General features: G+C 36.4%; 1 protein-coding gene across 2 annotated transcripts in view; it reads left to right on the forward strand.

The window, feature by feature from the left end:
* Positions 1 to 18,092, forward strand: part of SRGAP2 (SLIT-ROBO Rho GTPase activating protein 2) — a 99,181-nt gene that overhangs the window by 43,694 nt on the left and 37,395 nt on the right. The window contains exons 5-8 of one of the 2 annotated variants that reach the window (XM_015814477.2): positions 1,147 to 1,371; positions 2,139 to 2,240; positions 3,395 to 3,592; positions 16,027 to 16,111. In XM_015814477.2, coding sequence (XP_015669963.2) covers positions 1,147 to 1,371; positions 2,139 to 2,240; positions 3,395 to 3,592; positions 16,027 to 16,111 — 610 coding nt within the window. The remainder of the gene's footprint in view (positions 1 to 1,146; positions 1,372 to 2,138; positions 2,241 to 3,394; positions 3,593 to 16,026; positions 16,112 to 18,092) is intronic. The other variant, XM_015814478.2, reaches the window with a different exon arrangement.

Consider the following 18,092-nt stretch of genomic DNA (forward strand, 5'->3'; position numbering starts at 1 on the left):
GTTCTAGGTTGCTTCTCTCTTTGGTTAGTTTCCACCCGTTGCTTCTTGTCCTGCCTTCAGGCACTTTGGAAAATAGCTTGACTCCCTCTTCTTTGTGGCAGCCCCTGAGATATTGGAACACTGCTATCATGTCCCCCCTCGTCCTTCTCTTCGTTAAACTAGACATACCCAATTCCAGCAACCGTTCCTTATATGTTTTCGCCTCCAGTCCCCTAATCATCTTTGTTGCTCTTCTCTGTACTCTTTCATAGACCCAGTTAGCCAGCATGAGCAAGTACCACATGCTCATGTGATAAAATAAATTTATTTTGATACCCTGCCCACATCATTTATTCATATAATACCATACAATACCAGAGGTGAGAGACTGGGAGCGGAAGAGCAGAGAATGGTCCCAGTTCATAAGACTGAATATAGATCTAAGAGGATAAGTTATTGTGGGCTGGATCAGTGGATAAATCAGTCTGAAGCAGGAGATTCTGTTATATCAGATTGAACTGTGTTTTATAATTCCACCATCTAAAACAAATTGCTATATAAATCTATGTTTTCAATTTAAGCAATTGATTGACCTAGTCTGGCACAATACAAATTGTTTATGTGATGCATTTTTTTTAAAAAAAAGGGAAAGCATTTATTACACATCCTTCCTAAGTTTCATATCTGATCAGTTATGGAAAGCTTTACAAATTCAAACTGTGTAAATAAGATATTCAACTGTAAGCTGTACTACTTTGCACTGCCAGTGTAACACTTTTTTTCTCACCTTAAATGTGGCTTATAAAAACATTTGTGTAAAGTTGAATTTATATAAATCAGGTCTCCTACAACCTGGGAAACCTCTATATTTATTAAATACAGGGCTTTTTTTTGTCATAAAATGCCCAGAACGGAGTTCTGGCACCTTTTTTGGATGGAACCTTGTAGGGTAGGCAAGGCAAGTTGTATGAAATGTGTGAGTTCCTGCACCTTTTTTTTTTTAAAGCATGATTAAATAAATGTATGTTTTGGTGTCAACACCATTGATTTCCAGAAAACAATAAATCTTTTGAGATGAATATTTGTCTATTTTATTTATCTGTATATTGTATCATTTATAAATTTTCTTTCAACATTTTGAGTTTTACTTTCCTATTTTTTTTTCAGCAGTGCTGTGACTTAGGATATCATGCCAGCCTTGGTAGGGCACTTAGAACATTCCTATCAGCAGAGCTGAATCTAGAACAATCAAAGCACGAAGGCCTGGATGCCATTGAGAATGCCGTTGAAAATCTGGATGCCAACAGTGACAAGCAGCGTCTGATGGAAATGTGTAACAGTGTCTTCTGCCCACCCATGAAGTTTGAGTTTCAGCCCCACATGGGTGACATGGTTAGTTTTTTTCCCATTTTCTGTTTTCATTGCAAACTTCACTCCAGACATAATTAAAAAGTCTGTATAAGAAACAGAAAAAACTATAATCATGATTGGCCAAGGATTCTACAGCAATATGAACAATCCTTAAGTACTGAATGCATGCTATAAGTCCAATTAACCTAGCTGTGCTCATTGTGATGCAGTGCTCTTCCAGTTTCCAAACAAACACCTATTCCATATTCACTGGGGACATTTCCGTATATATACAGGTAGCCCTTGGTTAACAACAGTAATTGGGACCAAACTTTCTGTCACTAAGCGGTGTAGTCATAAAGCGCAATGTCACCTGACTGCATTGTTTCTGCAATGGCAAGTCCCCATTGCCACAATTAACTGAATCCCACTGATCATTAGGCAAGGAATGAACCAAGGTCATTCCTGGTTTGGTCCATTCTAGCCACAAACCTCTGTAAGGGAAGGGACTCCCTTTTCTTGAACTCTCCCCACACACTTATCTCCCCTCCGTCCACTCCCCTTTTGGTTTACTCCAGTGTGTGAGCCTAACCATTGTATAAGGTAAACTGTGGTGTATGACTAGTTGTGAACATCCAGGCAATTGTTTATTGAATTTGAATTAAAAATAATTTGTTTCCTGGTTTGTTTAGCAATCCTTTGTTCTATGGCCCAGTGTAGATATCTCATACCTGATTATAAGTTTTAACAAAAGTGAAAAACTAGAAGCAAGTATCTGAAAAGTTGAAAAACAGCCTATTCTTTTCTAGGTATTCCAGCTTTGTGCCCAGCAACCAGTGCAGAGTGAGTTGGTACAAAGATGTCAGCAGCTGCAATCTAGGCTATCCACTCTGAAGATTGAAAACGAAGAGGTAGGAACCGAAACTCCACATCGCTGATAAGAATTTCCCTCTTTTCATTGATACATCTCCATATTCCTTTTTTCCCCATGACATTTAGCCTAAAGCCTGACAGGATGTATTTAGTACCCATTCTGGGTTGGATATCAGTGGACCAACATCCACATTGGTGGGCAGGGAAAGATCTTCCAGTGTTAGAGAGGACTATATGAAGTTAGAGTAGATGTAGTTTAGCTATGAGGTCCTTGCCCACCTAAACATCTAAAACAGGTATGTCCAACCTGTGGCCAACAGGCCACATGTGGCCCTGGATAGCTAATCATGCAGTCCCACAAGATCTCAAAATTATAATATTATTATGTGATTTATATACATTAACTATATTAAATATTTTATATGCAGCCCAAGAAATTTCCTCTTCAATCAATACAGCTCAGGCAAGCCAAAAGGTTGACACCAGGACCTAGAACATCTAAATCACATATAAAAAATGCTTTAATACCACCTTACTTTTTTAAAACAAGCAACACCAACTAGCAGTCAAAGGTCATCATGAAAAGTCCTTAATTATACAGCACATGGATAGACACAGCCATAGTTTCAGATGTGAAACTGTGAGCATCCTAGACCAAGTTAAGTCCAAATACACTAGAAGCCTGGTACTCAGACAAATCAGCCATCAACAGGCACACAGAGACAAACAACATCAACATACATTCAAAAGAGAAAATTAAAAAGCTGAAAGATCATAACATCTACTTGCCCACAATCAATACCCAGATAAGCAGACATTAATATCAAGAGTAATACTAAACCAACAATTAAACAACCTGTTTAATTCAATCTTTCTTGTCTTCTGTGGGCAGTGAAGTCAGGCACAAGTGACTGGAAGCAGGAGATTGCCGGTGCTTCTTTGGGGTTAGGCACATGTCACCTGCCCTAAAGATGGTGTATTGAAATTCCACTTAAAAAGGAGTTGCTCTAGATCTAGAAATCATGTCCTAGAAATAGGACATGATCCCTCTCATGGTATATCAGGTACATAATTAGATTTGTTCTTTCTCAGCATCTCTACAAAAGGTCTTTATATTGAAACAGTATCTAATATATGATTAGTTATGCTTCAGCCTCACTTTTTATTTTTTTTCCTTCATTTTCTATGCCAGGTTAAAAAAACAATGGAAGCCACACTACAGACTATTCAAGATATTGTCACTATTGAAGATTTTGATGTATCCGATTGCTTCCAGTATAGCAATTCTATGGAGTCTGTAAAATCCACAGTTTCTGAAACCTTCATGAGTAAGCCAAGCATTGCCAAGAGACGGGCCAATCAACAGGAGACTGAACAGTTCTACTTCACAGTAAGAGCCCTGAATTTTCATCATCTTTCATGTGTTAAAGCAGTAATATTTTAGAGATGGAATATATTCAAAGTTCAGTCAAATGAATTTGGCTGGTGAGAAAAAAAATCTACAGCTGGTAATACTGAATTTTCCAATTTTGCTGAAATCAATATTATTTTTAAATATATTCAAAGATTATTTTGATACATATTTTCTTAAAACTTTACTAAAAACTGGTAAAATTCCATGCCTAATTTAGATAGTACAACAGAGCAAATGAAAGCAATCATCAGCAGACTTCTAGAAAAAAAAATGCACATGCAGCTGAGTATAATGGAAACATTTCTTCTTAATTCTGTACTTAAAGTTCTGAATGACTGGATGTTTACTAAAGAAAATGTGTGTCTATTTATCGTATTCCACTGGAATTGTCTACATTCAAAGACAGGGTAGAGTTCCGCAAGCGCAAAACTCAAAACCTGCAGGGGAGTCTGTGCTGGGCCCATCTTCTAAGACAACTTGGATTGAGGCAGCCAAATATTAACTAAATCCAGTGCTTTTTTTGTTAAAAAAAAAAAAAAAGGTGCTGGAACTCACACACGTCATACAACCTGCCTTGCTACCCTACAAGGTTCCATCCAAAAAAGGTGCCGGAACTCCGTTCTGGGCGTTCTATGAGGAAATAAAGCCCTGACTAAATCCCTGAGAATGCTCACGTCTCAAGATTCAGAGAGAGGCAGAAGTGCTCTGTCCCTAGGAAAGGATCCTTGGAAATAATTGATCAATTTACAACCATCTTTTAAGGAGCAGCTGATGTTGGGTTGAAACTCTGAAGATAACATTAGGAAAACCTTCATTTGAGAACAGAGTGTGATTAGAATACTGTCAGTATCAATCTTGTCATTCTGCTTATTCATTCCGGATACACAGCTTCTAATCCTTGATATGTTTCATTTCTTGTATACATTTCAACCAGTCAGCAAGACAGAAACTGACACTCCCTCAGTTGTTGCCTCTGTGATGTGGCCTGTGGCCTATTATTTGGACTTGCTTCATCTCCCTTCTTAATTTCCCCCCAAACAGCCAACTGGTGGAATGTGGCCCCATGTGAATTGGCACATATGTAAAGAAGCTTTGCTTCATTGCTTTGTGGCTGCATGTTTTAAATTGCTATGGTCCTCTTATAGGGATCATGGGACTTTTAAAAAGTGCTGCCTACTCTGCAAATTACTTAAGTAGATAAAGTGGTTTATCCTGGATTTGGTTTAGTAATAGATTTATCAGAGAGTATATCATTCTTTTAGATAAGAAATAAAAATACTTCAAAAGCCTTATTAAATTAAAAGGTTTGAACGGAAGATGAATGTAACACAAAAAAAAGGATTGATTCAATTAACAAGCAGTTGAGGTCTCCTGAGTGTCAATGGTTATTAAATGAGCTTCCATGTTGTTGTTTTTAGGAAAAACTCAATCCTTTTCAAATAAATATGAATTTATCAGTGCATTTTTTTTCTTCACATTGTATAACTATTCTTGCTCTCAACCAGTGGCAGTGACATTAACCTTCTGCCTCTAGGAAATGGATATGCCATTAATCATGTCATATTCATATATCCAGGATAAATAAACTTCCATATGATCTTCCAGCTTACAGGTACCCTTAATATGAATTTCAGGCTTTAGTTAAAAGTATCATATGATTTATACAACCTGAAAATAGTTGTGACTGAGCATTAATGGTGGGAGAAAATAAATGCAAGGAAACAAGAACATGAACTATTACATTACTGTGTATTTTAATATGATACACTTTTGTGAGCAAGGTAAAAGACAGTCTACCTAGGTTTGCAGTGTTCCTGGGGGATTTTATGTTAGGTCTGAAGAAGAAAGGTATTACATTATACAAGCCTGTTCTGTCAGCTCATCGGATTAGCTGATCTGGCCCATTATCAATTTTTCTATGCTTTGGGGAATCTGTCAGAATTAGAGGGCTTAGAATGCTTTTAGTATTTCAAAATGTCGTTTGAAGCTCAGAATCATCTTTATTGAATGACAGATCATGAGCAAACAGGACCCCTTGGGGCAATAGATCTTTTAGGATGATTCACCCCAAAGCTTAATGGATCCTGAGGTTTTCTAGAGGGCACTTTGGGTATTGCCCAATGACTATGGAGGCAACCAGTGATCTTTTTCTTACAGGCTACTTTCTACTCAAGAATACCAACTGGGTCATTAGTCCTCCAAGGAAATGCAAGAAATGAAGTAAAATTATAGCGAGATAGGTGGCAAACAAATTTAATAATTTTTATATTAATAAATAAAATACAATATTGAAAACTATAAACAAACACAACCAAGCACTGATATATGCTTGAGTTTCAGCTTACATAATGGTAATAAAATATCAACACATGTATATTCTATGCTACTTTGGTTTCCTGTTGATTCCTGATGATTTGAGGACAGATGTGAAGACAAGACACCTGCAGAGCAGTTGTGATGCTTTTTCATGTTTCTTCACAGATAGTCACTAATATTTGCTCAGAATTAGATGTCATTTGATAGAACAATGCCAGGTAACAAGAGCAACATCTTCTAATATCAGCTAATATTCTTTTTAGCTCATAGAATCTGAAGAAATTAATAAAACCCTGTATAGTATAAACTTTGCAAGAGGCACGGTGGCTCAGCAGCTTAGAAATGCTGGATGTGTTGGCCAGAGAAGATTGGCTGTCTGCATTCCAGCAGTTCAAGCCCTAGCATCGTGTGATAGAGTGAGCTCCCTCACTCGCTTCAGCTTCTGCCAACCAAGCAGTGCCAGATCAACCTGAATGCGGTGCAAAAATGGTGGAGAAAAATCCCCAGATGACTCCAACACTTCCACAGAACATCATTAACTGCTTTGTGTGCAGAGCTAGTTTACCCATTGTGGTGCACCCTGGATAGCGCGTGAGCATGAGCTGAATGAACTAGCAATCTTAGCCAGCCAAACATCTACCGTGTAATAACATTATAGATTCCTAGCTTTCATAATGAATAGGCTAAATAAATAAGTATAAACTCTGGCCTGGAGCCATGTTCAGCCTAGCACTTTTTGAGTGGCTGAAGGGTACCTAGTTGGATTTGAGAAGTAACTGATTACTGTCTGAGAGGATGGAATGCCATCATTCTCGAAAGAGGTGCTGATATGCCCTCTGCTTAGCTGTCTCTGGGGCTTCCACCTAATATTCAGTTGCTCCTTTTTGGGAAGATTTGTTGAGGAATTTATGAGGAATTATATGTAGAGGAATACAGAAAGAATAAAAGTACCTGAGTCCTCTGAAACAGGATTGGTCACTCTGGTGGCTGAACTTCAGCAGGTTCTGGATTGGGAAAATATGTCTCTCCTATTCCTGTTAAACTCTCAGTAGCACTTAACACAATCATGATATTCTTTTGAATAACCCATCTGGGGTTAGAAGCAGATTTTATGGTGGGCCCACTTTTATCCAAATTCCAGTCTGTAGTCATGGGGGAAATACTTCATCGTGGAGAACTACAGGGCTCAGTTCTCTTTCTGGTGTTATTTAATATCTATATAAACTAAGCCTCTAAGAAAGGTAAGCTGTTGTTTTGGGATAAAGTATCATCAGTGTGTTCATGATACTCAGCTGTATATCATAACCCCCAGCCAGACCAGAGATGCTGTGAGGTTTTGAATTGGTGTCAGGAGTTCACAGGGAACAAAGAAAACTCAGACTAAATTCCTGCACTGTGGAGCTGCTATTCAGTTGTCTAATGTGTATAATACAAGTTTGTATCTGTGAGTGTCCATCATTGATAACCAAACGGAGGTTTATTTCTGAATTGCCCTTGTATCTTCACCCCTTGAAACATTGTTTTCAGTTGACATTCTGGATAGGATCGCTCTGCAATAAACTATATGGGAATGCCTTTGAAGATGCCTTGAGGGCTATGATTGGTGCAGAGTATGGCAGCTAAGATGGTTATCATATTATTTTTGATAATGTATTGTGCATATTGCCTAGAATTATTAGATTGAGGCATTATAAGCAAGTTTAATAAATAAACCAAAGTATAGCATCTGCCATCTTGGAAATACATATCTTCTTAATTTGGTTTGCATTAATGTTTCTAGTAATGAGTCTATATTGTGAATTCCAAGTTTAAGATATAATCCAAAACAGATGTACTTGCGACTTAGGTTTCTTTTTGAAGCCGGCAGGGTTTATTTCTAGATGTATGAGATTGGGATCTGTTTTAACATGCAGCTGCAGCAATATTTTCCAACGTGTGACTTAGATCTCCTCATGCAGTCAGCATCATATGTTGAATATTGATTATGAGGGAGATAGTTACAGTTACTGTTGGATAGTTACAGTTACTGTTGGATTTTAAGAGACCTTTTAAAAACTATTTTAATCATCTGAACTCTATAATGTTCAGATGTATTAACAGAAGTAAGCTTGCCAATTGAAGTAGCATAAAATATATATTTATAAATGAATCTGAAATGGCGGTTCTTTGAAACTGCATAATGTAAGCAACCTCAGCTTTTAAGTATAAGGGACAAAGAAGAGTATTTCTTTCTTTATACTTTAATAGTAGCTATTCAAGATGGCACCATATCACTTCCGACAAGAGAGGGAAAAAAGAAAAAAATGGATTTTTGGTGATATAAACTGTTTTAAATAGAGATATTATTTGGTCTTGTTTCTGTTGGGATATTGCTTCTGATTTTTATGTTTGAAATAGAAAAAAATGAAATTCAGAATTTAGTCTGAAGATTTAATGATTGTGTACTTATAGAACTGGCTTTTAATAATTATAGGTACTGTAAAAAATGAGGTCATAATTGTATTAGTATGGTATGTTGGAAAGAGTCAGAAGTCTACCCTTCTTTCCTTCTGTCCTTTATTCTTCATTCTGCATAGTCCCTTTATTTAATCTGCATTTTCATTGTATTTTATGCTATAATAAACCTTAATAAAAGTTTTTTTTAAAAAGCAGTATGCACCAAACCTTTATTCAATATTCTTACAGAATAATGAAGAAAATAAAATGAAATAAATGGAAAATATTTTAAAGAATTTGAAATAACTAATACATTAATTAACAAATTTAATTTATTTTGTTAGTCTTCATGAGAGCCACAAAATGTATGGTACTACCGGTATTTGTAACCATGACTGTAATCAGTGCCATGCTGCTTTTTATCAGCATGCAATTATCTCTCCCTTGTTTACTCACTGACAACAGCGCAGTTTTGTGATACTCTAGTCTTCTCCCATTGCATTCTGGGAATATCTCTGCTGAAGCAGAATACCTATTGTAGTGCTCATGTTGCTTTTTTTAAAAAAAAGGAAGTGGCTTTCTTGATTCCAGAAATATATGTTATGTATATATATTTGTAAACCAAAGTGAGAGGAATATGGGACGTAAGGCAGTATTTCCATTTAGTTTTAAAAGCCCAGCAGGAAGACCTACATTGGTTTACACATTAACCTATTATTTATTCTTCCTGACAGCTGCTTCCTACAAGTGAATACCAAAGTAGGAGGATGATATTCATAGCTCTGCAGTTATAGAGGAAGACCACTGCAAGATTCCCATGGTATAGGATGACACATTTTTTTAATCAGAGAACTTGCTAGCAGATAAACCGCAGTATAATTTAAAGTCCTTTTATTTGACTTTGAACAGGTTGTAGCTGGATTAGCATTGTTATCATTTGGAGTTCAAAATACATATTTCAAAATGTTGCTTGCATATACCGGCATAAGGAGAACATAAAATGTAATTGATATCAAATTGGCATCCAACAATTGAGATTAATGCTTCATCCGGTACATTTTGAATAAATGGTATACATCTCAATTTGGTCATCTCCTGTATCAGCATTTTAATGCCTAGGTTCATATGTAATTTTATCTGTAATACTGCAGCAGGGAGACAGTGTTACAGTCCATTATTGTCACACTTCATACAGGGTACAGCTCTTAGATGGTCTTCCTATTCCTAATTCCCAAGCAAACTCAAGAAAGTTAATTCATTGTAGAGAAATAAGAAGAACCATCTATTAATAACCAAGAACCCCACCCTGTATATATGCTAATCTTAAGGTTTATATCCTGTCTCTCTTTCTTCTATCTTTTTGAGGCAATGGCCATTTGGCTACTTGTTTCTCAGCTTGAAGATTTCTGATGTTTGTCCCTAGTTTACAAAATGTGGGTTTTTTTTGGGGGGGGGGAGGGCTTTGGGAATCTTGCCACAGTAACATCAATCCTTATATTACCCCCTCCGTCTTCTCTTCCTTTGGACCTGAACATGCCTTCTCCTCCATCCAGTTGGGAAGGATTAAAAGGTGTTATGTCCATCCTTTCATTGTTACATCAACTGACATCTTTAAGTATTCATAGGCCTGAGCTTCAGGAATTAATTAAACCTACCAAGAGCATATTTGCCTTCAATAGAGGACTCTGTGAAAGTTGCCAGTGGCACCAGACTGGCACTGCTATTAGGACATGCAGTTTTATTTCTGACCCCTTCTAGGTCAGTAGCATTACAGGAATGATTAAGTGACTGAATCCTGTAATGCTACTTACAGTATCTAGAAGGGCTCAGAAATAAAACTGCATGTCCTAATAGCAGTGCCAGTCTGGTGCCACTGGCAACTTTCACAGAGTCCTCTACTGAAGGCAAATATGCTCTTGGTAGGTTTAATTAATTCCTGAAGCTCAGGCCTGTGAATACTTAAAGACTAGGCTTGGCTTTTAGATTAGATTTGGAGCAATCTGGGCACCTGCTTGCAAAGTATCCCCTTCCTTTACAAGTAGGATATTTAGCAGATGAGGGCTCAAGTATTGGTACAGGTTTTCATGGCAGAAAATACAGCTTTGCTAAACTGCTTCTGCTTCTGAAGATTCTGAAGTCAGGGTGGAAGGGAGGAAGATAAGAACGAAAGAGATTAGTGGAGTCTTCCTCTCCCTCCTATACAAGTCTTCCATCAACCTCAAACAGATTGTGTATTAATGCAGCCAAAGTCCTTAAGGTATTGCCACACTGAGAATATCTCTTGCGTTGTAGGCAGCACATTTCACAGTTGGTAGTCACCTGTTTAATAGAATTGTCAAATGTTAGTCCTAAAGAGTGTCATGAAATTGTTGCCCAAATCCAGGGCATTCTATCTCAGAAAGCAAACTGTTCATTCTGCAGCTTTTTTTGGTCATCAGATTGATTATAAATCCTATACAAGGGCAATTGGTTAGAAAATCCTCAAGTCTTAGAGAGATACATATAACTCACAGTGAGTGAGGAAGTTAATAAATTTGTGTAGATTTCTATTATGCTAGTCAGGAAGCATTGGAGGGTTTCAAAAGCAGAAACTGAAGGCCTTGAGGTAATAATAGTGGCAAATTATGTTCTACCCCTTGTTTCATTGTCTGAATTAACTGGTCCATTTGCACTGCAACTTCATTCTCATACTGGAATAAGGCCACTGATAATTAAATAATAGTCTGTAGGTTTGCAAGAAATTCTGCAGTCATTTCTTAATCTCTGGGGTGGAGTCAGACTGTCCTTCTCTAGTCAGGGGCCAGAGAGGCAAAACATACTGCAAGGCTTCATAGCAGGAATGACAGTTAGGCTCCCTCCCTGCTCCACATTAGAAAGCAGACTTAAAATGTTATGTAAGTAGATTTATTGCAGAGAATTAGGAAGCCATATATTCAGGTAATTTGCTGTCTAACCAGACCCAGGAATTCTGCCTTGTCAACCTCCCAGATAGACCAAACAGGGAAAAAAAAGATGAGTGAAGTCTACTTTATTGTAAGACTACAGTAACAGAATCTTGCAAGTTTGAAAGCATAACTCTCCCGTCATCTCTTTTTATTGCCTAAATAATTTGGGTGAATCTAAATTTCTTTCTCTGCACCTTACCTAGTAGTAGGCTCCTCCCCCTTTTATCTGATTGTTCCTTAGGCACCATCTCTCCCACCTTCCCCCCCTCTTCCAAAGTCATTCTCACATTCCATTGCAACCCTTTATATATTGCAAATCCTAAGGTGTGAATCTTGCCAATTTTCCTTTTTGAATCAACAACCATTTGGTTACTCATTTCCAAGCCTTGTTTCTGTTTTTTGTCCCTTGTTTATAAAATGTCTGTCTTTGGCTATAGAATCAAAAATTCCTGCTGACCAGCTTCAACTCCTTGTCTTGTCCTGTCCTTCAAAGTGAATATAATAGACCTTTTCATTTTAAAACATTGTTCAGTCACATTTTAAAGGGACAGAAGTGTTGGGTTCCGAATGACAGTGGCTACAATCAGATTTGGTCACCACGATGTAAAAAAGATGTTGAGACTCTAGAAAGAGTACAGAGAAGAGCAATAAAGATGATCAGAGGATTAGAAGTTAAAACATATAAGGAACGGTTGCTGGATTTGGGTATGTCTAGTCCAGACATGTCAAACTTGCGAGGTCACGTTTACGCAACGTATCGGCACTGTTTTGCCATTGCCGGCAATGGGGTGGGCGTGGCTTCCACGTGACGCGTCTGGCCCGCGGGCCGGCAGTTTGACACCCCTGGTCTAGTAGTCTAATGAAGAGAAGGACGAGAGGTGACATGATAGCAGTGTTCCAATATCTCAGGGGTTGCCACAAAGAAGAGGGAGTCAAGCTATTCTCCAAAGCACCTGAAGGCAGGACAAGAAACAATGGCTGGAAACTAACTAAAAAGAGAAACAACCTAGAACTAAGGAGAAATTTTCTGACAGTTAGCACAATTAATCAGTGGATTATTATCAGTGCCTCCAGAAGCGGTGAATGCTCCAACACTGGAAGTTTTTAAGAAGAGACTAGATAGCCATTTGTCTGAAATGGTAGATTTCCTGCCTGAGCAAGGGGTTGGACTAGATGACCTCTATGGTCCCTTCCAACTTTTTTTTTTAATTATTATTATTATTATTATTATTATTATTATTATTATTATTATTATTATTATTATTATTATTATATGATCGTAACGTCTTAGATTGGAAATCAGCAATAGATAATAGTTTTCCTTTGTGGGTGAAGAAAGAATGAGAAAACATTATCTTTCTAGTTAGGTTTGAATCTTAATTTGTTGCTCTCCCAAAATGGGGCAAAGTATGATTTATTTTTTCTCAGGCCACATTTACTTATAAACCAGCATCAAGTTTATGCATTATTTGGAAGCAAAGTGCTTGGAATAAAAGGAGTCCATTATGGACTTTTAAAAATATCTTCATAAGATGACCTAATAGTTTAGGGTTCAGAATATCACTTTCAATTTAAATTGGCTCCAGGCAGGCAATTGTCCTGCCTTATTATCAGGTGGTTATTTATTTTAATGGAGTCTTGACTGACAGCAGGGAGTAAGCCACTGAACTGTGAACATATCAGTGCTGAAAGGTGCTCCAATCACTGCTTTGGCATACTGTTTCCTGAATCTCTCAGGGAAGTGCAGATAGCTTTAGTGTTCATTTATCCTTATCTTGAGAGTTATTTAATTTTGCATTACACAATATAAAAATTTCGGGGTTTTTTTTTTCATTCAAAATGTGTTCCTACTGCCTTTTAAAAACCTAATTGCTCTGATTTGCACTTTAAAGCAGTGGGGTTAACCCTGTTTATTTAAACTTTGAAAAGCCATCACCCGTAATTCTGTAATTAATCAGTTCACTGAAATATAAAACATTTAAATTAATACTAATACACACATCAAAATGTCAATAGTATAGATACTTAGACACCTCTGGTATTTAATGAACTCTGTGTCAGTTAAGAAGATTAAGGCGTTTCCGCTGAGTGCTTTTCAAGAACACTGTATTTGAATAAAGCTTTTATGTTCTTTTGAAATTCACATAACTTTTTAATACATATTGTAAGAAGAAAAGAGCTGTAACCTTGAAGTTCAGCAAAGTAATTTCAAATATTTAAAATGAGTCATATGAACCTATTTGTTCTTATAACCCAGGGGTATCAAACTGCCGGCCCGCGGGTTGGATGCATCATAGCGAAACCGCGCCCACTCCATTGCCGGCAATGGGAAAAAAGTTGTGATATGTCGCAACACGTCACGTGACGTTGCAAGTTTGACACCTCTATTATAACCAGTCCAGTTTTATGGGGCCTTTTAGAGATGGTCTTAGGTGGTCACCACAGTATAGATTTCTATATTATAGTTAAGATGTAGGTTTAAATCTGGGGACATCCAGGTTTAGGTCCACTTTCAGCTTGCTCATGCTTTCTCAGTCCAATGTAACTTACAGAGTTGTTGTTGTTGGGAAGCTGTTTTGAGCTCTTAGAATAAAAGTTAGTATATACTGTAAATCAAATGAATACATGCAAAGTATAATCTAAATACTATAAACCTTCAAGATCTTACCAAGGATTAAAATTATTTAGAAAAACTGATCATTTTTTCTCAATCTAACAAGACCGTTGTTGAAAGGATAAAATAAAAGAAAACCTCCATGTATATACCTTGAACTCTGAAATAAAAATGGGAATAAACTAAGTAAAATGGGACCGGTCTAGTACTTGGGTACCTGAAAAAACAGATTTGCAGGCTAGACTGGGGGGGAAAAGTAAACCTTTTTTTGAAAAAAAAATTAAGTGGCAATCTATATGTTGCTTCCAAGAAAACTTGTGCACATTGTCATCATGAGTCACATTTTATTCAAATGATAGTTTACTTTCATTGTACTAAAAGAGGTGGGGTCATTGATTTAGATATTTGTGTAAATTGTTCACACAGCAAAATTAGGAAGTTGTTATTTAATACTGACAGATACTGTGTTATTTCTACATGCAGAGATTGTGTCAGATTCTTTTCACTTGGGGATTAATTGAAATTTCAGTTTGACCAGTGGGCCCTAAATGTATGTATGCATGTATTAAATCAATTTATATCATTGTGGATTTCACAAATTCGACTCTGGGAAACCAACATGTTAAAAATAATAAGGTAAAAGCATACAGTGGTTGCCAAGGATAAACCTAAACAAAGCAATTGAGAAAAACCTTTCAACAAGCTAACCTCCCATCTCCCATGAGTTGGAGGATATCCAAATCTTCAGTGCTTTACAAATTCTGGTGTGGTATTAATGTATGCATACAACTTTATGTTCACTCTCATTTTGCAGTTTACTAATTTATCGCAATATTACAATTTAAAGTATTGGCTTTAGTTTTTAAAGTCCTACATATCTTAAAGACCTTCTTTTCTACATATAACACACCTACCAAATATATTTGCCGTAGCTGTGGTGATGAATATCCCATATGCATCAGAGGTGAGATTGATGGAAACTGTAGGCAACATTTCTCTGTGATGGACCTCAGTTTCTGGAACTGCCTCTCCCTATAGTCAACCCAGACATCCTTCAATAAATTGTTAAAATGAATATATTTTACATATTAACTGTTTCATTAACTGTCAAAATAATGGTGACTGAGGTTATTATATTCATAATTGGTTTCTCTTTTCTTGTAATTTGTTCTTTTACGTTTTTATTGTTGTATTATCTGTTTGAACAGCAAATTTTGGCAGTGTACAAATATAATAAGTACATAAAATCACTTGCGTCCATTTATGTTACTTGTTAATAATATCATCACACAAATTACACAAAATGCAAAGAGAGGGCAGATCCAGCAGCATCCACAGGAACTCACTACTTTCACCAATATGACAAAAGTAATGTTGCAATGTCACACTGGAAGCTCTGCTCTTTTGGGGCAACCTCATATTTATGGGCAACATATCTTTGATTATTGAATAGCAACTACAGTTTATGTTCCTCCAGAAACAATTGAGTCCTAATTGAATGCTGGACTAGATGAATGTTCAATGATCTGAGAGGGCTTTTAACCTCAAATATCCATGTGATATATGATATTCCAGGGATTATATGTAGTTTCTTTTAAAGCATTGCATGTTTTATTTGAGTTACATGGAGCTCTTTGTTAAAAAAAAGAAATTCAGTCAGCATACAAGTATTTTTGTATTTTACACATGTACACTTTACCATTCTTAGTCTGAATATATTGTTAATCCTATTTTAAAAGCCGTAGAGTAGAATATGAAATCATTCAATGAAGCAAAGAAATTAAGGTTACTAGTGTTGATTGGTTCTTACATGAAGGAACACTGCCATCTCTAATCTGATCCATGAAGGTTTGCTTATACTACTGTGCCATCAAGGGATCTCTGATTGAAAACATTTAATTATATTGGTTTTAGTTATTAAACAGCAAACCTGGTGGTTGATTTGTTCCAAATTCTTTCTCACAAAATAGTTTTCAAATGGAACTTGGCAAAATTTTGACTCTTTTTGAGTCTTTCTGATTCCTTGGTTTATTACTCTCAAATATTTGAGAAATATATTTTAATTCTTCAAATATATTTTTCTTTCTTTATTCTTTTAGAAATTGAAGGAATATCTGGAAGGGAGAAATCTCATCACCAAGCTCCAGGCCAAGCATGACCTCCTGCAGAAGACTCTGGGAGAAAGTAAGCATGAGAATTGCTTGTCACTACATCAGCCCAGCCTTTGTAATTACTAAATTAGGCAGCTGACTGAGCATAACAATCTTGGATTATCAATGCTAAGTGGACAAAGTCATGTTTTATGGATTTATTATTCCATCCCTGCAGTGCTGCTTAAGTAATGGCAAAAGGGAAGTGCTTAATGAGCCAATAATGTGCAACATCTATTTGTTTAAGTGAAACCATTTTCTCTCCACTCCCCTCCCATTTCAGCATATCTGCAGAATCAAATTAGGTTAATTCTTGCAATTAATCATTTTTTTTTCTCATGGTCTGCAAATATTCTATCATTAGGGAAGCACTTTTATTGTTGAACTAGGTTGCTTCCCATGTCTGTGTGGATTTTTTAGTCACACATAAAAACTAGGTGTTTTCAAGTAGAATTAAAATGCACTCTGGCAGGCATATAGCCTGTTGGCACTTTAATAAAATGAATGGATTGCCAGTGGTTATTGCTGGAATTAATTGTCTGGTGCCAGAGACCAAATCAAAGATGTCATCAGAAATTATGGATATGAGCACCCATGAAAAATCCATTCCAGAATCTGGGAAGAGCAAGGATAGGGAATCTAAATAAGTCGGCAGAATAGCTTTCACTTTTAATTTAACTGCAAGAATCAACTCCAAACAATAAAGTAGCTCTTCATATTGATATGTGTTGCACTTATAGGATTCAAATCTTTGGAGTGAGAATGTAAACCACAGAATTTATTTTAAACTGCAATATGCAGTGAACCAATATTTTGCAGAACTTTCTTTGATTCTTATAAAATCTCTTCCTAAGCCATATGGCTCGGTTCCTCTGGCCAAGAACAGGTAGCCTTGAGTATATATTTTATATTTGGGGAATTATTATAGAAACTTGACATTTTTATTTCTTCATACTGTGAAGAACTCTAGAAGAAGTAATGCAACTGACTGGGAAAGGGCTCTGTGGCCTGAATACACGAATGTGGATGAAATTATTTGTTATTTTTAACCAAAAGCATAACCAAAATTGTTATTCTTCATCCCACTGGAAATCAAACAAAGCAGTATACATAATTTTTTTTAGATTTTTCAGTTAAGGAAATTATTCAGCTATCATGTAAAGTAAAACAAGTCAGAAAGGTTATTTCCTTTGAGCATTTTCCCTCCCTTTGAGTATCACCATATAATAGTCAAGCTGATCCTATGACAAACCACATTCTTGAGTCATTGCTGATTTCTGCATTCCAGCATACCGCTTCTCTTAACCTACTTGCCCCTTTAACTGACTCCCTGCTGGGGGAGCATCAGAAACACTGAAGGTATTCTTTGCCTGATTTCATAAAATCAGAAAACCTCTTTTTTCTGGTAGTTAGTTAATGATGCTTTTGTGAAATTCACTTTGCTCACAAAGATCCCAGTCCCGAATCTAAGCTATTTAAAAAGAGATAAATGCAGTTATCTGGGTGGGCAAGAATGTTAGAAGAATACATTGCTTTCAGATCCAAAGCAAAATGCTATAAATTGAAATGGGTTTAGATGTTAATCTTAACCACTATTGATAAATGTTGTCTGACCAAAAACTGCATGCTTGAAATCCTTGGCATTGTTTCTTTGTTAGAGATTGCTTGGCAGACTGCAAAATACAACTGGTTATCTACAGTAGCTTTGGGGAAAACAGTATTGATTTGTTTTCTCTGTCCCATTCTATTTCCGACTTGTAAATTATTTTACTCTGGACATGGCAGGTTCCATTAATAGAAAATACTACCGGTAGCAGGTCTTTTGGTATAGAACAATTATTTCCTATCTTTTACCTGTATTTAATTTAATTTAATACTAAAGCCTTTTGATGTTGTTAAAGCCATGTAGCTATATACATATTCATATTCTGTAATGGAAATTGGGCAGATGGTAAGAAACTCTGGTTTGGTATAATGTTATTATAAAATATGAACTGTTTTGAATAATTGAGATT

This window comes from Protobothrops mucrosquamatus, unplaced genomic scaffold, assembly GCF_001527695.2.
Source record: "Protobothrops mucrosquamatus isolate PMUCROS unplaced genomic scaffold, P.Mucros_1.0 scaffold256, whole genome shotgun sequence".
Taxonomy (NCBI): domain Eukaryota; kingdom Metazoa; phylum Chordata; class Lepidosauria; order Squamata; family Viperidae; genus Protobothrops; species Protobothrops mucrosquamatus.